The sequence below is a fragment of the Chrysemys picta genome, chromosome 7 (assembly GCF_011386835.1).
Source record: "Chrysemys picta bellii isolate R12L10 chromosome 7, ASM1138683v2, whole genome shotgun sequence".
NCBI lineage: Eukaryota > Metazoa > Chordata > Testudines > Emydidae > Chrysemys > Chrysemys picta.
Window position 1 is genome coordinate 128,708,050 of NC_088797.1, and position 21,967 is coordinate 128,730,016.

At 69.0% G+C, this 21,967-nt stretch overlaps 1 protein-coding gene across 2 annotated transcripts; it reads left to right on the forward strand.

Annotated features, from left to right (window-relative positions):
* Window positions 1-9,342: 9,342 nt before the first annotated feature.
* On the forward strand, window positions 9,343-21,421 carry LOXL4 (lysyl oxidase like 4). 2 transcript variants are annotated; one of them, XM_065552734.1, is made up of 15 exons: window positions 9,343-9,487; window positions 11,158-11,443; window positions 13,026-13,198; window positions 14,060-14,265; window positions 14,696-14,734; window positions 14,916-15,132; window positions 15,510-15,693; window positions 16,323-16,477; window positions 16,931-17,098; window positions 17,350-17,512; window positions 17,828-18,071; window positions 18,695-18,810; window positions 19,412-19,548; window positions 19,902-20,013; window positions 20,313-21,419. In XM_065552734.1, exons 2-15 carry the CDS (start codon window positions 11,182-11,184, stop codon window positions 20,381-20,383), a joined length of 2,247 nt encoding a protein of 748 aa, XP_065408806.1. In that variant the 5' UTR covers window positions 9,343-9,487; window positions 11,158-11,181; the 3' UTR covers window positions 20,384-21,419. The 2 variants fall into 2 exon arrangements, with proteins under 2 accessions (XP_065408806.1, XP_065408807.1); XM_065552735.1 differs by lacking the exon at window positions 16,931-17,098 and having other exon boundaries at window positions 20,313-21,421.
* Window positions 21,422-21,967: the final 546 nt, after the last annotated feature.

The following is a 21,967-nucleotide window of genomic DNA, read 5'->3' on the forward strand; positions in this document are numbered from 1 at the left end:
TTGCAGTTCCATGTCATCTGCTCTTGGCACAGTGCTGGGGCCTGACCCAGGAGAAGAAAATAAACCACTTACAACCCAGCCAGGCCTCGCCAGCGGAGCGGGCAGAACGGGTCCATCCAAACCTCGTTCTCTTGGCCAATGCTAGGTGCTGAGCCGGAGAGCCCCTGGGAGAGCCCTGGCAAGAGGGGGCTTGGGGGGGCCAGGCAGTCCCCTCGCTCTGCAGCAGCAGCGCCGGGAGCCCCTGCTGGAGCCAGGGCTCTTGTGGCTGGTAGGCGCTGCCAGGGTGTGAGGGAGTGTGTGCCTCAATTTCCCCTATGTCTGCATGGGTAACTAGGTGTGGGGGAAGGGAGAAGGTTGTTTGCTCTTTGCAGAGATCCAGGTGTGACTGACCCTGGGCTGTCTGGGGCCTGGGCCCCATGTCCATGGACAGGCCCAGAACACAATGGCCACTCCACGTGCCTGGACATTTGGCACCTAGCAACACACACACACACACCGCGCAGGAAGCTAGCCGGGTGTCACCAGCTGGAGACCAACGGGCTGAGGAAGAGGCAGGGTGACCGTGTTTGCCCTGGACAAAGGACTTGGGGGGGGGGTTGTTAAGTGGGGGCTGCTGGCAGCAGAGGGAGACGCTCTTCGGGGCTGGGACTGCAGCGGGGCCGAGAGCTCTGGGCCTGACCCGGCTGGGCCAGGCCGTAACGTCCTGCTCTGGGTGCTACCCAAGGCCTGGCTCCACGTGTGCCAGCCCCTCCTAACCCCCTGCGGGCACCCGCTGGCTGCGGTCCTGCAGGGCAAGGAACCCGGGGGTGCCTGGCTCCCCTTGGGGCGTCTCCCTGCTGGAGCCGCTGAGGAGGGTCGTGACCCAGGGGGGCTGCAGGCGCCAATGGTCGGTCCAAGGAGGTGGGGAAGCCCAGGGCCGTACCTGCCGTACAGCCCCCACCGGCGTGTGTGACCCGGGGGGGCTGACGCATTGAAGGGGGCGAGAGCACCGGGCCTGGGGAGCCTTGACTGGGGTGGAGCTTCCAGACTCTGCTTGGAGCCTGCAGCCTGACTGCCCTGGGAGCCCCTGCTCCAGACAGGGTTCGGCTCAGCCTGGGCATCCCTGCCCAGCCCGGGCCTGCAGCCAGCACGGCTCAGTTGGGGGTGCCAACCCTTCTCCAAACCCCCCCCCCCACTCAGTCCATTCCCCCCCTCCCTCTCCCCACCCTCAGTCACCCGCTCATTTTCACAGGGCTGGCTCAGGGGGTTGGGGCCTGGGGGGTGCGGGCTGAGGGGTTTGGAGTGTGGGAGCGGGCTCTGATGTGAGGCCAGACATGAGGGATTTGGGGTGCAGTAGAGGGCTCCAAGCTGAGGCAGTGGGTTGGGATGTAAGAGGGGGTGAGGGCTCCAGCTGGGGGTGCAGGCCAGGGATGAGGGTTTTGGGGTGCAGGACGGGGCTCTGGGCTGAGACAGGGGGTTGGGGTGTGGTAGTGGGAAATGGGCTCTGGGGTGGGGCCGGGGATGAGGGGTTTGGGGTGCAGGAGGGGGCTCCGGGCTGGGACCGAAGGGTTTGGCGTGCGGGAGAGGGATGAGGGCTGGGGCAGAGGGTTGGGGCATGGCAGAGTGGAGTGAGGGCTCCTGCTGGGGGTGTGGGCTCTGGGGTGGGGAACCTTTTTTCTGTCACGGGCCATTGACCCACAGAAAAAAATCAGTTGGGGTCACTCACCCGTGGCGGCAGGGGGAGTGGGGCTTGTGACAAAATGGGACTGTTCTTAATGTTTCCTCTGAATACTGGCTGGGTGCCTCAGTTTCCCCTATGCATTTCTTAAGTCTCCAGTGTGCATAAATGGCCGACACTCTGTGTCCTGGCAACAAATGGCTGGGGCCCTTCCCCCCTGCAAGGGGATAGCTAAAGGTGACCAAAGAGATCAGGTGACCTCCTGGCCCGGGAAAGAGAAAAAGGCCAGAGAGGAGGGGCTGGAGGGGGTTTCAGTTGGGAGCTGGCTGGGGACGGGGAGTGAGGGCAGATGGGGGTGTCTGGCTCGCTGGGCCCCAGAATGGACCCGGTGGAGTTCTCTGGACCTACAAACTCTGTTTTAGACCATGTTCCTGTCATCGAATAAACCTCTGTTTTACTGGCTGGCTGAGAGTCACGTCTGACTGCGAAGTGGGGGGTGCAGGACCCTCTGGCTGCCCCAGGACCCCGCCGGGGCGGACTCGCTGTGGGAAGCGCACGGAGGGGCATATGCTGAATGCTCCCAGGAGAGACCCAGGAGGTGAAGCCGCGTGAGCTTCTTGCCCTGAGGACAGTCTGCTCTGAGGGAGAGGAGGCTCCCCAAAGTCCTGACTGGCTTTGTGGGGAGCAGTTCCAGAGCATCGCCCGGGGACTCCGGGACAGGGCTGAGACTCAGGGCTCCCCCCCCCACATATGGATGAAATTAACCACAGGCGCCATATCCGGCCCACGGGCTCTAAGTTCCCCATCCCTGCCCTGGGTAAGCAAAGGCGGCCAGACTTCCATGGCGGTAACCGCTAGCGATGGGGAAATGTGCCGGCTGCTGTTTTTGTCGTTACACCAGCTGCTTCCCGGGAGCCGCGTGGAGCAGAGACTCGCAAGGACCCTGCCAGCCCCGCTGTGACGCCAACCGGACAGGCAACGGCCTGGTCAGTGGTGCTGCCCGGAGCCCAGGATCCCTTTTTGACCGGGCATGCGGGTCGGAAACCGGACCCCTGGTCACTCTAGGCTCAGCCTGGCAGTCCCCATGTGGCCGCCCGGGAGGAGTCTCCAGTGTCTCTCCCAGGGGTTCCCCAGCGAACGCACCAGTTCCTCCCCGTGGAGGGTGGGGATGGAAGGGGGTGTCCCTGGGGGGCTGGGCAGTGGGGGCCCACTGAGAGCACGGAGCCCCCAAGGGCTGGGTGAGAGACGGTGGCGAGGGATTCATTCATTTTAAGTCCAGCACAGCCCACGAGTGCACCTGCTCTGAGCTCCTGCCGGGGACGGTGCCGGCCCCCAGCCCAGTCCCCCTGCGCGAGCCAGCAACGGGCACTTGGCTACGGCCCCTTTGCTGCAGAGCTCTGCAGGAGACACCCTGGGCGGCTGGTCCCAGTGGTTTCACTGCAGGAAACCGGGGCCTGAGTTCTGCTCAGCCCCGCCAGGGCCCGCTGCCTTGCCCACTAGCGCCCATGTTTGCTCCCCGCCAGGCCAGGTCCTTACCCGCTGTGATCCCTGCACCCCCAGCCTCCCTTCGCTGAGCTCGCAGCCTGAGCTGGTCACACGGCTCGCGGTCGGGCAGCGTTCCCAGCCCTGGGCTTCGCTGCAGCCGCGCCAACTGCCCAGCAGCCCCGTTAAAACGAGGCCCCAGCACTGGGTGCTGTATTCCAGGAGCAGGCACTGGGCTGGGGGGGTCTGCTTCCCCCCCACACTGCCAGACTGACCCCAGCTTGGCTCTCAGCTTTCAATACACGTCCCTGCAATGGAGTGTCTACGCTGCACGGGGGGCAAAGGGCTCCAGGGAGCCGGAGCCCTCATTTAGCCCCCCCCCCCACTTGCCCCTAGGTGGGCCAGGCCTGAGTGAGGAAACCCCACACTGGGGAGGGGCTGTGTGGAGCACAAGGGGCTGCAGGGAGGGACGCCGCACGGGACCAGAGCATCTCCCCAGAGGAGGAGGACGCCCAGGGAGGTGGCAGCGAGGAGTCAGGTGAGTGACCCTGGACTGGAACCAGCACAGGGGCCAGGCCGGGCTCCCCTACCTGTCCCAGGGAAGGTGGCGAGAAGCCCCGAGAAGGGGCTATGGACTGGTGGGAGCCCTGCAAGAGGGGGGTATGGCCTGCTCTGGTGTCATCCCCCCCCCCGGGGCCCTGCTCTGGTGTCCCCCCCGCACTGGAGTCTGCTCTGGTGTCCGTCCCAGTCCCCCCGGGCCTGCTCTGGTGCACTTTGGAGGGGGGTGCGGGCATCACTGGGGGCCAAGTGGGGAGCGTGTGCACGTCAGATGCTTCAAACCCTCCTCCTGACCCAGCCCCACGGTGCTCGGGGTGGCCTGTGCGCCGTGGGGGGCTCCCTGCACTGTCGCTCTGCCATGTGTCCCTGGCGCTGCCCAGCCTGGTCTGCCTGGGCCCGCCCGAGGGGGTGGCCCCACCCCATGGCCCCCAGACGGATCCCTTATGGGCCCCCTCTTCTGCAGGATGCAGCCTGTCCAATGTGCACCACCAGGGGGCAGCAGCCTCTCGCCACTGCCCAGAACCGGCGAATTCAGTGAGCCCCATTGCACCAGAGGTGCCCCCCCCGGTGCCCCCGCTCAGTGCCCCCCCACCCGGTGCCAGGCCGCCCAGTGTCCCCCACCCAGTGCCAGGCCACCCGCAGTCACATGGGGGACTCTGCACACACACCCCTGCCCGGTGCCCCCCACCCAGTGCCCCCTGTCCCAGTGCGTCCAGTGCCCCCCGCCCGGTGCCAGGCCGGCCGCAGTCACACTCCCAGAGGCGCCCGCAGCCCCAGTGCTGGCAGGAGCCGGGCACTCAGCCGCGCTGGGCACTTGGGAGATGCTGGGCTCAGCGCCTGGCGCTGGGGGGATCTGTGCGGTGCCCGCCCCTGCTCTGGGCCTGCCCGAAGGGGACACCCTGGCCGAGGCTCGTCAGAGCTTCCTGGTGCCCAGAGCAGCAGCCCCGGCGCTAATGGGGCAGAACACAGACTCACGGCGGCAGAGCCTGGATCCTGGGGCCGGCCCCTGCCTGCCCCTCCTGGGAGCCCCGAGGCAGAGCGCTGGGCACGGCTCCCCTGGGCAGCCAAGGAACAAGGTGGCTGTGGATGGTGCGGGTTGATTGCGGATCACACCCCATCTTCCCCCTGCTTTGCCTCGCAGGGCTGCTCTGAGCCATGATTCACCAGACCACGAGGTGGGGGGGCCCAGACACCCCCCTGAGCCCCTGCCACTAAGCCCCCCCCCCCATGGGTGGGTCCCCTTGTGCACTTCGGCTGCTGTTCACTGGTCCCAGAAGCCGTGCTCAGGGCCGCCGGGCGCAGAGGGTCCCTGGCCCAGCGTTTGCAGCAGTGCCCCTTGCTGGGGGGTCCCGGCCGCCTGCTCGGGGTCATGGGTCCAGCTGTGCCCCCCCCCCCCCCCCCGTGCCAGCCACGTCCCCACCTGCAGAGCTGTCTGCCACCCCCGCCCCCTGGTGTGAGTGTGTCTAGCCCCGGGGTCACCCCCAGCCTGCCCGCCCGTGGCAACAAGCAGGGTGTGTCCTAACCAGGAGCCAGCGCCCCGATTACAGGGGACAAGGCTGGATTGAGCGCCCCAGCCCCGCCCCCACGGCCCGAAATAAACCAGCTCCAGGCCCAGCTGCACCTGAGCTGCTGAATCAATATTGACTGGCTAAGAATAGCGCCTGCACCCGCCGGGCCGCCTTCCGCGCTTCCTGCCCGGCCCAGTGCACGGGGCTGCACGGCCTGTACCTGGGCCCCACAGCCAGCCAGCGAGGGGCACGGCCCCACGCCGCTTCACACCAGCTGTGCCGTCACTGGGAGGTGGGAGTTTTCCTTTAGAGTCCAGTGCTGCCCGCGTAGCTCTCGGCGCAGACTGCCAGCCCCCCTTGGAACGTGTCTGTGGGGCGGCCTTGCCACCCCAGGCCCCCGAGCTTCTCTGGAGTGGGGGATCCCCAGCCAGCCGTGGGCTCCGTGCCACGGCCACGGGGGGCTGCTGAGAGAAATGCAACAGTGCGAGCCAGTGGCACAGCTAGGTGAGAACCCAGGAGTCCTGCCACTCCCCCCCCCCACAACACACTAAACCCCTCTCCCCTCCCAGAGCCAGGGAGCGAACCCAGGAGTCCTGGCTCCCAGCCCCTCCCCCCCCAATCTACTAGCCCCCAATCTCTTCCCAGAGCCAGGCACTGCAGAGCTCTCTAGAGCCCTCTTACACCCCTCCCCCCACTGAGCTGCCCTTGCCGAAATCCCCCCTGCAGGCGCAGCCCCACCCCGCCAATGCCTTTGCTGGCAGCTTCGGGCCCCATGATGGGGGGGCTCCCCCCTCCCCCGCTCTGGGGGATGACCGTGGCTCTCCTGCCCCAGCCTGGCCTTGTCCGACTGTCACATGAGTTCGTGCAGCTGGTCCCTGCTCTGCCCCGTGTCACCACCCACAGCTGGGCAAAGCGGGTACCAGGCGCCCCAGCCTGGGGGCTGTGCGCTCCCCTTGCCCAGGTGTGAGGGTGCACGGCAGATTATCCCCTGAGCAGCTGGCACTAGGCCTGTCCCCCCCCCCAGCTGTACAGCACGTGCCAAGCACTCAGCCGGGCACTGCCAGCTCTGCCCGGGGCCCTGCACCCGCTGCCTGACCCCCCGGCCACCTTAGGCACCATAATCGGCTGCGGGGCGCAGCCCAATGCAACGGCACACACGCCCTCTGCCCCAGCCATCAACCAGGCGGGCCTGCGCCAGCCCCCGGGCACCCACCGCACACGCCTCCACCCTGGCCCAGCAGTGACACTGACCGGGGCCAGGGGCAGTGTGGGGATCCCCTGGCACTGCGCCTACTGGGCCGGATGCTTTGCTGGTCTTTCCTCTCTGCAGGGAGACAGCAGGAGCCCAGGGCCAGCTCACTCCCCGTACGGGGCTCGGGGCTGGGAGGCCTTGGGGGGGCTGCTCCCCCACCCGGGATGTGGTGATGAGCTCACCGGCTATTCCGGGCCCTGTGTTTCCTGGCTCCTCCCGACGGGAACCTGCTCCTTAAACAACAAACAAACAGCCCGTGGCCACTGGCACATTCCTGCAAGGCACTGCTGTGGGCGCGCAGCTTCCTGTTTATCCCCGTCCCACCGTGCGGGCACCGCCGCTCCCGGGGGAGGTGGGGGGAAGCTTGGGCACCGGAGACGCCATCCCAACTCCTGCTGTGGCAGTGAGTGCAGCTGGGGACAGATTCAGGGGTACAGCAGTCAGGAGAGACCCAGGCTGGGGATCAGGCTTGAGGGGCACTGGCAGAGCTGGGGGGACCCCAGGGCTGGGACAGCAGGGGGCTGCGGGTCGGGGCTGAGGGGCACTGGCAGGGCAGAGCTGAGGGGACCCCAGGGCTGGGACAGGAGGGGGCTGCGGGTCGGGGCTGAGGGGCACTGGCAGGGCAGAGCTGAGGGGACCCCAGGGCTGGGACAGCAGGGGGCTGCAGGTCGGGGCTGAGGGGCACTGGCAGGGCAGAGCTGAGGGGACCCCAGGGCTGGGACAGCAGGGGGCTGCGGGTCGGGGCTGAGGGGCACTGGCAGGGCAGAGCTGAGGGGACCCCAGGGCTGGGACAGGAGGGGGCTGCGGGTCGGGGCTGAGGGGCACTGGCAGGGCAGAGCTGAGGGGACCCCAGGGCTGGGACAGCAGGGGGCTGCAGGTCGGGGCTGAGGGGCACTGGCAGGGCAGAGCTGAGGGGACCCCAGGGCTGGGACAGGAGGGGGCTGCGGGTCGGGGCTGAGGGGCACTGGCAGGGCAGAGCTGGGGGGACCCCAGGGCTGGGACAGCAGGGGGCTGCGGGTCGGGGCTGAGGGGCACTGGCAGGGCAGAGCTGGGGGGACCCCAGGGCTGGGACAGCAGGGGGCTGCGGGTCGGGGCTGAGGGGCACTGGCAGGGCAGAGCTGAGGGGACCCCAGGGCTGGGACAGGAGGGGGCTGCGGGTCGGGGCTGAGGGGCACTGGCAGGGCAGAGCTGAGGGGACCCCAGGGCTGGGACAGGAGGGGGCTGCGGGTCGGGGCTGAGGGGCACTGGCAGGGCAGAGCTGGGGGGACCCCAGGGCTGGGGAGAGGGCTGGTGGAGGGTCAGAGGACCAGCACAAAGGCGGCCTGGGGCCAGAGCCCTGGTAGAGGTCGGGTCACCATCCCGTCTCGAGGGCTGACGGGGTGCTCGGAGCAGGGCGGCAGGGGGTCCCAGCTAGTGTCAGCTGGTGACCAGTCTGACCCCCGGGTCAGTGAGGAGAGCCCTGAGCCGGCTCCAACCCAGACCCCATTGTCCTGGGCCCCACTAGCTGGCGCATGGAGACAGCCGGGCCCCTCTGAGTCCCCGGGCCGGGCTCGCTCTGTGCCCCAGGGAGCCCCAGAGCCACTTGGTGGCTGCAGCCAAAACAGAGACTTGGGCGCTGGGGGCTCCGTCCCCCACTGGCCCGTCCCTGCCTGATCCCACAGCCCAGAGCCGGCTGCGCGACACGGGGCTCTCCCCGCGGGCTGGCTCCGGGCCCCAGGCGTGTGGCTCATTTGGGCCCAGAGGGTTTCTAACCTCGGGCAAATTGCTCCTTTCTGGGTGTGCTCATGAACCCCCCGTCGGGAGGCCCAGGTAGGGGGCTGGGGGGCCCAGCCCAGGCAGGAGGTTTTGAAGAGGGAGGCCTGGCCTGGGTGGAGGGCTTCAATGGGCAGGCGGGGGGCTGGGGGCCCAGCGGGGGGAGGAGGGGATCAGGGGGGCAGGAGGAGGTGGGGGGGCCCAGTGGGGGTCGGGGGCAGGTGGGGATCAGGGGTCCAGGCGGGGATCGGGGGGCCTGGTGGGGGTGTGGGGCAGGCAGGGGTTGGGGGGCCCAGCAGGGGGGGAGGAGGGGATCAGGTGGCCTGGTGGGGGACAGATGGGGGGCTGGGGGGCAGGTGAGAGTCAGGGGGCCGGTGGGGCACAGGTGGGGATCAGGGGGCCCAACGGGGGTGGGGGGCCCAGTGGGGGCCCAGCAGAGGTGGGGGGCCCAGCGGGGGGGAGGAGGGGATCAGGGGGCCTGGCGGGGCTCGGGGGGGCAGGCGGGGATCAGGAGGCCCGGCAGGGGCCCAGCAGAGGTGGGGGGCCCAGCGGGGGGGAGGAGGGGATCAGGGGGCGCAGTGCAGGTCGGGGGGCGCAGTGCAGGTCGGGGGGGGGTGCAGCAGGGGGCAGGTGGGGATCAGGGGCCCAGCAGACGTGGGGGGCCCGGCGGAGGGGATCAGGGGGCGCAGTGCAGGTCGGGGGGCGCAGCGGGGGGCAGGCGGGGATCGGGGGCCCGGCGGGGGTGGGGGGCCCGGCGGGGCTCGGGGGCAGGTGGGGATCAGGAGGCCCGGCAGGGGCCCAGCGGGGGTCGGGGGGCCCGGCGGGGGCCCAGCAGAGGTGGGGGGCCCAGCGGGGGGGAGGAGGGGATCAGGGGGCCCAGTGCAGGTCGGTGGGGTGCAGCGGGGGGCAGGTGGGGATCGGGGGCCCAGCAGAGGTGGGGGGCCCGGCGGAGGGGAGGAGGGGATCAGGGGGCGCAGTGCAGGTCGGGGGGCGCAGCGGGGGGCAGGCGGGGATCGGGGGCCCGGCGTAGGTGGGGGTCCCTGCGGGGGGCGGCGGGGGCCCGGGGCTGGGAGGCAGGCGCGGTTCGGGGGGTGCACGGGGGGGCCGGAGCCGCTGGCTCTGCGCCCGCCTGTGCGGAGGCTGCTGGCGGAGCCTCCCCGGGGCCGGGCTCAGGCGGGGGCTGCCCGGAGCGGGGCCGGGGCGGCTGCCGCGATAAAAGGCCGGGCGGGCCGGGCCGGGCACCAGCGGCTCGTCCGTCCCTCGGTCCTGGCCCGCGCGGTGAGTGGGGAGCGCCGGGATCGGGGCCCTGGTGCCAGGCGCTGCGCACCGGGGCGGGCGTTGGGGAGCACGGGGGGGCTGTGGGGCTGTTGGGGGGTGCAGGCGGGGGCTGTGGGGTTGTTGGGGGGCGCACGGTGAGCAGATGTGGGGGCCAAGGGGGGCACACGGTGGGTGGGAGGATGTGGAGCTGTTGGGGGCGCATGGTGGGTGGCTGTGGGGGGCAGGTGGGGGCTGTGGGCTGTTAGGGGGCGCATGGTGGGCAGATGTGGGGGCCAAGGGGGGTACAGGGTGGGTGGGAGGATGTGGGGGGGTGAGGGTGTTGGGGGGGCAGGCAGGGGCTGTGGGGCTGTTGGGGGGTGCACGGTGAGCAGATGTGGGGGGCCAAGGGGGGCACAGGGTGGGTGGGAGAATGTGGGGCTGTTGGGGGCGCATGGTGGGTGGCTGTGGGGGGCAGGTGGGGGCTGTGGGGCTGTTAGGGGGTGCATGGTGGGCAGATGTGGGGGCCAAGGGGGTACAGGGTGGGTGGGAGGACGTGGGGGGGTGAGGGTGTTGGGGAGAAGGTGGGGGCTGTTGGGGGGTGCAGGTGGGGGCTGTGGGGCTGTTGGGGGGCGCACGGTGAGCAGATGTGGGGGCCAAGAGAGGCACAGGGCCGGTGAGGGGATGTGGGACTGTTGGGGGCGCATGTTGGGTGGATGTGGGGGCCAAGGGGGGCACAGGGTGGGTGGGAGGATGTGGGGGGTGAGGGTGTTGGGGGGCAGGCAGGGGTTGTGGGGCTGTTAGGGGGTACACGGTGGGCAGATGTTGGGGCCAAAGGGGGTACAGGGTGGGTGGGAGGATGTGGGGGGGGTGAGGGTGTTGGGGGGGCAAACGGGCTGTGGGGCTGTTGGGGGGTACATGGTGGGCAGATGTTGGGGCCAAGGGGGGCAGAGGGTGGGTGGGATGTGAGGGTGTTGGGGAGCAGGCGGGGGCTGTGGGGCTGTTGGGGGCGCAAAGTGGGTGGATGTGGGGGGCAGGCAGGGGCTGTGGGGCTGTTGGGTACACGGTGGGCAGATGTTGGGGCCAAGGGGGGCACAGGGTGGGTGAGGGTGTTGGGGAGCAGGCAGGGGCTGTGGGGCTGTTGGGTACACGGTGGATGTGGGGGGCAGGCTCTGGGGCAGACGGGCCTGACACCTGCTGGGGGTTGAGCTGGGTGGCGCCGGGGGCATTGGCTGCGGGGCTTAGTGGGTGGCAGTGTCAGGGCTGGGCATGGGCAGCGCCTCCTGCCATCTGCCGCGGCTTGGATCTTTGCCAGCAGCTACCTGGGCTGTTGGTTTCTGGGGACCTCGCTCCCCCTGTGCCCCCAGCTCAGGGGAAGGGCCTTGCACTGCTCCGCCAGGGCTTCGTGCTTGTGGTGCCCAGCCTGCCCGGGGCGGGTGTCGGGCTGTGACTCTCTTGTGGGGCCAGCGCTGCTCTCTGGCACCCAGGGGCGGCGTGTGTCCATGGCCCGTGGGGAGCAGGGTGAGACTCGCAGCGACACCCCTAGAGGGGAAAGGCCCCATCCCAAACCCTGCCCCCGAGCCAGCCTGACCCCCTAGAATCCGTGGGATGGGGCCCTGCACCGTCAGCGGCAAAGGGCCCCGTGGCTCGTTCCGTGGCCCCTGGGGACCCCCGCCATGTCCCGCTGTTTCCAGGAGTCTGTCTGTGGAGGATCAGTGATGCTGGCCGGACCCATCCCCACCCTGCTCCTGCTGTGCCTGGCGACCCCCAGTTGGCAGCAGCCCCCGCGGATCCAGGTGCGGCTGGCGGGGGCCAGGAGCCAGGCTGGCGAGGGGCGGCTGGAGGTGCTGTATGACGGGCAGTGGGGGACCGTGTGCGACGACGACTTCGACATCCACGTGGCCAGCGTGGCCTGCAGGGAGCTGGGCTTTGAGTCGGCCGTGACGTGGGCCCACAGCGCCAAGTATGGCCACGGGGAAGGTAAGGCAGGGCCCCGCTGGGCCTGGGGCAGCCTGGGCATGGCTCCCGGGCATAGACCCAGCCCGGGCAGGGCGCTGGCTACCCTAGAATGGAGTGTGGGCTCCTGGGGGCGGGGCAGAGATATGGGGTGAGCCCCACAGCTGCAGAACTCTCCCCTCCCCAAGGCCCAGTGCTGGCTGTGGGGCAGCTCCCAGCGACTCCAGCCCCGGCCTCTCCCAGCAGGGGGTGCTGTGGGGAGGGGGGCAGGAGCTGGCTGTGTGTGGGGGGGGGGCTCCCCCCCCCCCGGCCTGTCCCAGCAGGGGGCACTGTGGGAACAGGGGGGAGGGGTGACGTGGTCAGAAGCACAGTCCCTGAGCTCTCCCAGGGGGTGGGGTGTCTGCTAGTAATTTGGGAGCATCCCGTTTAGTACCCTGTTGTCAGTGAGCCCTTGGAGCCCCCCCCCCGCCCTATTCATAGATTCTAGGACTGGAAGGGACCTCAAGAGGTCATCGAGTCCAGTCCCCTGCCCTCATGGCAGGACCAAATACTGTCTAGACCATCCCTGATAGACATTTATCTAACCTACACTTGCATATCTCCAGAGATGGAGATTCCACAGCCTCCCTAGGCAATTTATTCCAGTGTTTAACTACCCTGACAGTTAGGAACTTTTTCCTAATGTCCAACCTAGACCTCCCTTGCTGCAGTTTAAACCCATTGTTTCTGGTTCTATCCTTGGAGGCTAAGGTGAACAAGTTTTCTCCCTCCTCCTTAGGACACCCTTTTAGATACCTGAAAACTGCTATCATGTCCCCTCTCAGTCTTCTCTTTTCCAAACTAAACAAACCCAATTCTTTCAGGCTTCCTTCATAGGTCATGTTCTCAAGACCTTTAATCATTCTTGTTGCTCTTCTCTGGACCCTCTCCAATTTCTCCACATCTTGCTTGAAATGCGATGCCCAGAACTGGACACAATACTCCAGTTGAGGCCTAACCAGAGTAGAGCGGAAGAATGACTTCTCGTGTCTTGCTCACAACACACCTGTTAATACATCCCAGAATGATGTTTGCTTTTTTTGCAACAGCATCACACTGTTGACTCATATTTAGCTTGTGGTCCACTATAACCCCTAGATCCCTTTCTGCCGTACTCCTTCCTAGACAGTCTCTTCCCATTCTGTATGTGTGAAACTGATTGTTCCTTCCTAAGTGGAGCACTTTGCATTTGTCTTTGTTAAACTTCATCCTGTTTATGTCAGACCATTTCTCCAATTTGTCCAGATCATTTTGAATTATGACCCTGTCCTCCAAAGTAGTTGCAATCCCTCCCAGTTTGGTATCATCCGCAAACTTAATAAGCGTACTTTCTATGCCAATATCTAAGTCGTTGATGAAGATATTGAACAGAGCCGGTCCCAAAACAGACCCCTGCGGAATCCCACTTGTTATGCCTTTCCAGCAGGATTGGGAACCATTAATAACTACACTCTGATGCTTTCGGGGGTGGGGGCTGCCGGCCTGGGGCCCTGTTGCTGAGCCCATGGGGGGGGGGGTGCCAGAGCTCCTGGCCCAGACCCGTGACTGACCCGCTATGCTGCGCCAGGCCCCGTCTGGCTGGATAACCTGCGCTGCGCTGGCACCGAGCGCTCCCTGGCCGAGTGCCACTCCAACGGCTGGGGCGTGAGTGACTGCCACCACGGAGAGGACGCCGGCGTCGTGTGCTCGGCCCGGCACCCGCCCGGCCCTCGCGCCCCGGGCCCAGCCCCCGGCCTGCAGGTGAGCAGGGACGTGAGGCTGCTTGGGCTGGCTGGGGGCGCTTCCCACCTGGGGCTCCTGCTGCCGGTCGGCTTCGCCCAGCTTTGCTGGGCCAGGGGCTTCCACTAGTCTGACCCCTGTAATCGGCCCGAGCCCCTCCTCCAGGAGCCCTGGGGGGCAGACAGCCCAGGGGGGCAGATCCCTGCTGCAATGGGGGGACTGGCACCTCTGCCAGGGGTCTTGTCTCTTCAACCTGCCCTGCCTGGCCTCTGCTTATCACCAGCCCCCCCCGACCCCGGGCAGTGCAGGGCCTACGCCCCTGCCTGGAGCTGCCCCACCCCAGCACTCCTGCCCCACTCACTGCAGTGCCCCCTGCTGGAGAGGGGTCCGGCCTCCCTGACTGCTGCAGCGGGGGCTGAGGGAGCTGGCTCCCTGCCCCGATACTCCGGCTCCTCACGGGGGTGAGATGAGGGGGGGCAGAAACAACCCCATTCTCATGGTACTGTCACAATGCGCTTTGCGGATGCTGACCGGAGATATTGTGTGTGTGTGTGTGTGCGCGTGTGTGCGCACACCTCCGTACGTGCACCCGTGTGTGCATAGGAGCAAGTGCAGGGTCTGGTTAATGCCGGCTCCTTCCTGTTACTTCAGCTCCCCCTCCCCGCTCCCTCCTATCCCTCCCCTGGCCTTTCCCCACAGCTCTGCTGGCGCCCCTCACTCCCGCCCCACAGCCCTGGGCATGCTGCCCCCACCCTCCAGACTCACACCCATGCACTGCCCTCCTTCCCCCAGTCCTACAAAGCTGTTGTCAGCCCCACCCCCGAGTGCTCTCTTCCGCCGTGTGTCCTGGGCCCCTCTCACCCGGTATCTGGCCTGGGGCAGGGAAGGAAGCTGGAAGAGGTGCGGCTCAAGCCAGTCCTGGCCTGGGCAAAGCTGAGCGTGCCCGTCAGCGAGGGCGTGGTGGAGGTGAAGCACGAGGGGCGCTGGAGGCAGGTGTGTGATGCCGGCTGGACCAGGAACAACAGCTGCGTGGTGTGCGGGATGCTGGGCTTCCCCCGGGAGAAGCGGCTCAACACCGGCTTCTACAGGTAGGGCCGGGCGCAGCGGGCGTGTGCAGAGCAGGGCGGGGGGTGCCCGGGGGGCTGGTCTGATAGGCAAGTCCGGGTCTGCCAGGCTGGGGGTGTTCGCCAGGGAGCTGCCTGCGGGCAGGGCCATGGGGCTGGCTGGGAGGTGTCGGGGCAGGTCCCCTCGCAACCGTCTGGGGTGCTTAGATGAGATGGCGGGGGAGGGGTCCAAGGTCACAGAATGCTGAGTGTTGCACACGCGTGTGCATTGGTGCAAGGGTGGGGTCACGGGGCTCCCTGGGGCGTGAAGTCCTGGATCCAAGGGTAGAAACCAATTGCAGGGCAGGGTGTCTAGGGGGCTGCGGGTGGGGTGGGGCGGAGGGCACAGCGGCCCCTGCGGAGGGGGTGGGGGGCTGCCCATGGCCCTGCTGACCTGCCCTTTCTAACCCTGCAGGAAACTCTGGAACCTGAAGTTGAAGGATCCCAAGTCCAGGTACGGACCCGTCCCTGCCTGAGCTCCCTCACGTGGGGCCAGGCTGCCCCCGGGGCACTGGCGGGAGGGGGGGGGCGCCCGTCTCACAGGGTGGCGGCAGCACGGAGCTAGGGGTGCTGCTGGGGCCGGGCAGGAGCTGGCATGAGCTGACCCTGCCCCCCCCCGCCCCCCCGGTTTGCAGCCTGAGGGGCCTGAGCCAGAAGAACGCGTTCTGGATCCACCGGGTCAGCTGCCTGGGCACGGAGCCCCACCTGTCCCACTGCCCGGTGCAGGTGTCCCCTGCCGCCCGGCGCCAGCCCGCCTGTGCCCACGGCATGCACGCCGTCGTCAGCTGCGTCCCGGGCGCCGAGTTCCAGACCGCCAAGGCCAAGCCGTTCCGCAAGGGCCCGCGGGCAGAGGTGAGCCCTGAGGGACGGGGACAGGGGGGCCCCGGGAGAGCCCCCGGCCCCGAGGAACAGGCAGCACCGCGGCGCGGGCGGGAAAATGGTTCCTCCTGGGACTGATGTCAGGAGCACAAACAGCAACGGTTCTGGAGGGGGAGCGAGGCACAGCGCTGGCTGTGGGGTGGGCTGGGGGGCTCCTGTCTGCTTCAGCCCCGGCCTGTCCCAGCAGGGGGCGCTGGGGGGAGTGGGGCAGGTGGCTGTGGGGGGCCCTGGCACAGGGAATGGGGTACAGGACAGAGCCTGCCACAGCTCTGAGAAGCGCCCCGTGACAGGCGGGACCCCAGCCATTCCCCGGTGGGGGGGTGTGCGCATGAACAAGTCCTCTCTCGCAGGGGCCCCGGGTGCGTCTCCGGGCTGGCGCCCAGGTGGGCGAGGGCCGGGTGGAGGTGCTGCAGCACGGCCAGTGGGGCACCGTGTGCGACGAGAAGTGGGACCTGCTCGCAGCCAGCGTGGTGTGTCGGCAGCTGGGCTACGGGACGGCCAGGCAGGCCCTGGCGGGGGCCCAGCTGGGCCAGGGTGAGCCATCCATGGGGAGCCGTGGTGCTGGGGGGGTGGGGGGAGCAGGACCCTGGGGGCTGTGGTGGGGGGGCTGTGTCTCAGGAGCGGTGGCTGGAGAGGATAATGGGCACGTAGCGGACGAGCAGCTGAGGGGGAGCTCTGGGCAGCACGGGGCGGCCGGGTCTGGGCTCCCCAGGGGCAAAGGGCGCTGGAATGGAGTAGAGCCGGCAGGGAGAACCCAGAGCTTCGGGCTGTGCAGCGTCTGGGAGGGACGAGGGAGAGCGGCCAGATCCCGGCGTGGGAGGTCTTCAGGGAGCCAAGCTGGGGCCGGCCGGGCACACCAGGGACCAGCGGCCAGGCCCGGTCCAGTCCCCAGCGAGCCGGGCGGCTGGGGAGCCCAGGACAAGCCCCGGGGAGGGGGCATTCTCCGTCTCTCCATGGCTCAGCCCCTGAGGCCTCTCGGGCTGGGGGGCTCTGGCTGGTGCCCTGCAGGACGGGCTGGAGGGTCTAACGGGCCCTGTGCAGGGAGCCCCTCGGGCAGGGCTGCACCGGAGCAGCCGGGGGCGAGGGAGGGGTCCCTGCAGGGCTGGGCGAGCTCAGTGCTACCCAGGGGCGAGTCAGGCTGAGCCGCTGCTCTCTGGCTCCAGGCCTGGGCCCCATCCACATGTCCCAGGTTCAGTGCACAGGCTACGAGCGCTCGCTCCAGGAGTGCAGCTTCCAGGAGGCAGCGCAGAGCGGCTGCCGGCATGAGGCCGACGCTGCCGTCCGGTGCAACGTGCCCCACACGGACTACCAGAGCCAGGTGAGCCCCCCGCGGCCCTTGGGGGCTGTCAGCCATGCTGGGGGGCAGGGTGTGGGGCATCATGGAGGAGCAGGTAGCCTGGGGTGGGTAGGTGCCATGGGGTACAGTGGGGCAGGAAGACCTGGGAGAGGGGATCCTGGGGGGTGCTGGGAGGTCTTGGGGAGTGGGTGCCGTGGGGTGCTTGGGGGGCCTGGGTGCTGGGGGGCCTGGGGGAGTGGGCACAGTGGGCGCTGCAGGAGGAGAGGGTGGCACAGGGCACCATGGGGAGGATGCCACAGGCTGAAGGAGGCTGCGAGTGGCACGGAGGACATAGGGGGTGGGGCGGGCAGCTGGCACGGGGGTCCCCAGGTGCCCCTAGCTGGGCTGGGAGTCAGTGGCTGTCGCCGGGCGGGGGGAGGAGCATCTCCCAGCTAAGGATCTGGGGAGCTGGCAGCTAACCCCTGCTCTGCCCAGGTGCGCCTGGCGGGGGGCCGCAGCCCCGAGGAGGGTGTGGTGGAAGTGTTGGTGCCGGTGGGGGGTGCCCTGAAGTGGGGCGCCGTGTGCGGCGAACGGTGGGGGCTGAACGAGGCCATGGTGGTCTGCAGGCAGCTGGGGCTGGGCTTCGCCAGCCACGCCCTCCAGGTTAGTCCCACGGGGGGGGCTTGTGCCCTGGCTGGGGGGGTGACACATGGAGGGGGGGGGGTCCTGTGCCCTTGTGTCAGGGGATGTTGCTGGGGGGGGAGGGGCCTTGTGCCCTGACGCTGAGGGGCGGGATGGGGGTCCTGGCATCAAGGGAGGGGATGGGGGGGCCCTGGCGCTGAGGGGCAGGATGGGGGGCCTGGCCCTGGGCTCTCTTGTCCCCGCTGAGCGCTGGGGCGTCTCTCTCCCCCCAGGAGACCTGGTACTGGCAGGGCAGCCCAGAGGCGGGCGAGGTGGTGATGAGCGGTGTGCACTGCATGGGCACCGAGCTCAGCATCCAGCAATGCCAGCGCCACGGCCCCGTGCACTGCCCGGCGGGCGGCGGGCGCTTCTCTGCCGGGGTCAGCTGCACCGACAGTGAGTGATGGGCCCCGCCGGTGGGGGTGGGGCAGCAGGGGGAGGAGCCTGTGGGTGGGCGGGGCAGCCGGTGTCACGTCCCCTGGGCGGGGGTAGGATTGGGGATTTCCTCGGCACTCAGCCCCCCCGAGCCGGGCAAGTCCTCGGTCGCACGTGGCTGCCTACGGGGGCGCCGGGCTGGGGGGGAGCAGATGCCCGTATCTGGGCTGCAGGTTCCGGGCGGTAACGTCCCAGGTCTGCACCTGCCGGGCCGGGGGGACCCTGCCCGGCCCAAGGGAAGCCAGGCCAGCCTGACCCCGCGCGCGGCTCCTGCAGCCGCCCCGGACCTGGTGCTGGACGCGCAGGTGGTGCAGGAGACGGGCTACCTGGAGGAGCGGCCGCTCGCCATGCTGTACTGCGCCCATGAGGAGCGCTGCCTCTCGCACTCGGCCGACCACGCCAACTGGCCCGACGGGTACCGGCGCCTGCTGCGCTTCTCCTCCCGGATCCACAACCTGGGCCGAGCCGACTTCCGGCCCCAGACCGGCCGCCACGCCTGGGTCTGGCACCAGTGCCACAGGTGAGCGCCACCCCGCGCGGCTGCACGGCCGGGCTCTGGGGCAGTGTGGCCCCCCAGCAGCGGGCCCCAGGCAATGCCAGCTCCCCAGTGCAGCGGCTGCTAGCAGCGCCCGGAGCAAGGGCTGCTGTCCGGGTGCCCTGGGAGCCTCTGGCCTGGCGGACGAGGAGAGGAATCGGAGCCAGGCCCCAGAGCAGGGCCCTGCATGTGCTGCCCGGTCTCCCCACGCCTGGGCCCCACATGGCCCCCGGCTGGCTGCATGTCCTGGTCCCCAGCTGGCTCTGTGGTGCCGGCCCCGCCCAGCGTAATTGGCAGCGTCTGGGCCAGGACTGTCATTACGGCTTTATTTGGATGCAGAGCTGTAATTCTGGTCCCAGCTGTCGGCCCCCAGCCCCCACCCCCGGCAGCTCCTTCCTCTCCTCCCCCTGCCCAGGGGTCTGGCACTGCCAAGGCTCTGCCCACTGCAGGGACAGGGGGGTTGGTCAGGGCACCCTCCAGCCTTCCCCACTCCCCGCCCAGCTCACCAAGTGGGGGACACCCTCCCCTGTGCTCCTGGCCCGATGCCTGGAGCAGGTCGGGGGGGGGGGCACTGCTCCTTCCCTCCCTGCCCCCTCTCGCCCCTCCAGGCACTACCACAGCATCGAGGTCTTCACCCACTACGACCTGCTGACGCTCAACGGCTCCAGGGTGGCTGAGGGGCACAAGGCCAGCTTCTGCCTCGAGGACACCAACTGCCCCCCAGGTACGGGCCGGGCTCTGGTAACCCCTCCAGGGCCTCCTCAGAACCAGCGCCCTGCCCTGCTGGGCCCCCCCCCCCACAGCCAGCGCCCCCTGCTGGGAGCCCCCCCCCCCACAGCCAGCGCCCCCTGCTGGGAGCCCCCTCCTACAGCCAGTGCCCTGCCCTGCCCCGCCCCCCCAGCGCCCCCTGCTGGGAGCCCCCCCACAGCCAGCGCCCTACCCTGCTCCCCACAGCACCCCCTGCTGGGACCCCCCCTCCCCCCACAGCCAGCACCCTGCCCCGCCCCGCCCCACAGTGCCCCCTGCTGGGAGCCCCCTCCTACAGCCAGCGCCCTGCCCCGCCCCCCCAGCGCCCCCTGCTGGGACCCCCCCCACAGCCAGCGCCCTGCCCTGCTCCCCACAGCACCCCCTGCTGGGACCGCCTCTCTCCCTCCCGCCCAGCCAACTCTCCTGCTCCGCTCCCCCCAGCGCCCCCTGCTGGGACAGGCCGGGAGCTCCCCCCACGGAAGAGCTCTCCAGTGCGTGAGGGTGTGTAGGGGGGCGGGGGGCTGCCCAAGTCATCCTGTCCCCTCACCACCACCACCCCCCTCTCTCTCCCCCCCCAGGGCTGCAGCGGCGCTTCGCATGTGCCAACTTCGGGGAGCAGGGCGTGAGTGCGGGGTGCTGGGACACCTACCGGCACGACATCGACTGCCAGTGGGTGGACATCAGCGACGTGGGGCCCGGCAGCTACGTCCTACAGGTAGGAGCTGAGTGCCCGGGGCCAGGGCCCCTCCAGCAGGCGTTGCTGCCCTCCCCCGGTCTGTCTCTTCCCCCCGCCCCCCCAGGCCCACTCCAGGTGCCAAATTCAGGCCTGGCTCTGTCCTGGGGAACCCGCCAGCCTGTGCCAGAGGCCAGAGCCCGTCTCCTGTGCAGTGTCTGGGCCGTGCCTGCTGCTGGGAGGGGCAGGGGAGGGGGCGTGGGGCACTGGCTGCCCTGGTGTGAGGCTGGGCCCCCGCCCCTCTCCCACCAGCCCGGGCACCTGTTGTCAGCCAGGCATGACCCAGCTCCCCCCACCGCGGGCTCCCTGCCCCTCCCCTCTCCTCTCCTCCCCAGGTGGTCGTGAACCCCACGCACGAGGTGGCAGAGTCCGATTTCTCCAACAACGTCATGAGGTGCCAGTGCAAGTATGACGGGCACCGCATCTGGCTGCACGGCTGCCGCACAGGTACTGGGCGGGGCCCTGGGGGGGTCAGAGCGGGCGGGGCCCCGGGGGGCAGGCATGGCCGCGGGGGCGGGCAGAGCAGTGCTCATGCCTGCCCCAGAAACGGGGCCCCGCGCGAGGCAGCAGGAGGGGCAGCCGGCCCAGCCCGGGGCCGAGGAGGGCAATGTACAGCGCTGTGCACACCCCCCTGGGGAGCAACCGTGGGCACCGGGCCTCCAGTGGACAGGCCCTGTGCCCCTCCCCCACTCAGCCAGGCAGGGGGAGGCGGGTCCCCCACTCACACGGGTCCCTCCTCTCCCCAGGGGACCAGTACGGCGCCGACGCAGTGCGAGAGCTGGAGCAGCAGCAGCGCCTGGCCACTAACCTCATCTGAAGCACGTGGGGTGGAGCTGAGCCGGGGGAGCCCCCAACCGGGGGCGTTGGGGGGCTGAGTGCTGCCCCCTGCACAGCAGCCGCAGGGGGCGGAGGCTGGGGTGTGGGGGGGGGGGGTCACACTGTGTCCCTGGGCTTGGGCCTTCCTGCCAGCCCCGGGGCTCCCCCGAGAGCACCCCCACAAAGGCCCCGCTGTGCTGGGGGGGCAGCTTCTCTCCTAGGCCCGTGCTGGAGTGGGCAGGCCAGGGCCCCCCCCAGTCCTGGTTGTTGTCCCTCTGGTCCCTGCCCCCCCGGGCTGGGGCAGCCGTGACTGCACTCAGGGAGCCTTGGCATTTATTGGGGCTGGAGGGCGAAGGGGCTGGCGCTTACCTAACGCCCGGGGGGAGGGTACTACGACTCACGCTCCAGCAGGAGCCTGCCTCCGCAACCCATCCCCGGCCGACTACCTCAGCCACCCCAGCCGCCAGCACAGCCCTGTGCCTGTAGGGCCCAGCCCCCTTGTCTCAGGAGCGGCCTCGGGCCTAGCACCACTTGTGCAAGCACTAGCGTGTCACTAATAAAGGTTTTGTGCAAGTCGAAGGCTGGTGTCTGGCCACAGGGGGGTTTTGGGACTGAGTGGGAATTGTCCATATTTTGTGTGAATAGCGTGTGCGTGCCTCAGTTTCCCCTGGGGGTGCCTGGTTAACTGGGGGGGGGAGGTTGTTTGCTCTTTGCAGAGACACAGAGCTACAGGTGGAACTGGGCCCCAGCAGTGTGGGGCCTGGGCACAGCCGAGAAGGGCCCAGCCATTTGGTACCTAGCAACCGCTGCCCCAGGGCTCCCCCTCGGCAGGAAGCCAGCCAGGTTGGATCATCTGGAGAATAATGGGCCAGGTGCCCAGGAGTTAGACCAAAGGATGGAGGAGGGGGCCTGGAAGCAGGAGTCACGTGGCTGGATTGGGACTCAAAGGGGGGGGCCGAGAGCTCTGGGCCTGACCCGGCTGGGCCAGGCCGTAACTTCCTGCTCTGGGTGCTACCCAAGGCCTGGCTCCACGTGTGCCAGCCCCTCCTAACCCCCTGCGGGCACCCGCTGGCTGCAGCCCTGCAGGGCAAGGAACCCGGGGGTGCCTGGCTCCCCTTGGGGCGTCTCCCTGCTGGAGCCGCTGAGGGGGGTCGTGACCCAGGGGGGCTGTAGGCGCTGAGGGTCCCAGGAGGTGGGGAAGCCCAGGGCCTTACCCTAGTGAGTGGGTGGCCCAGTGAGGCTGACGCACTGAAGGGGGCTCCCAGGGGCTGTGTGAGCACCAGGGCTGGGGAACCATGACAGGTGTGGGAGTGCAGCAGGCAGCCCTGCCCCCGCTGATACCCCACTGGGGCTTGTAGGGCAGGGGGTAAGGCTAAGTCCAGTGTGTGTGTGGGGGGGGTAGCCGTGCAGCCTGTAGACCTCCCCCACACACACTGGACTTAGCCTTACCCCCTGCCCCCAGCACCCAACCCGTACACCCATGGCCCTGCTCATGCACCCCACCAGCTCCAGGGGGGGCCTACTGGGGGAACAAGGACACAGCCCCAAGAGCCTGGGGGGGTTGGGGGCCTCCACCACAGGGGAG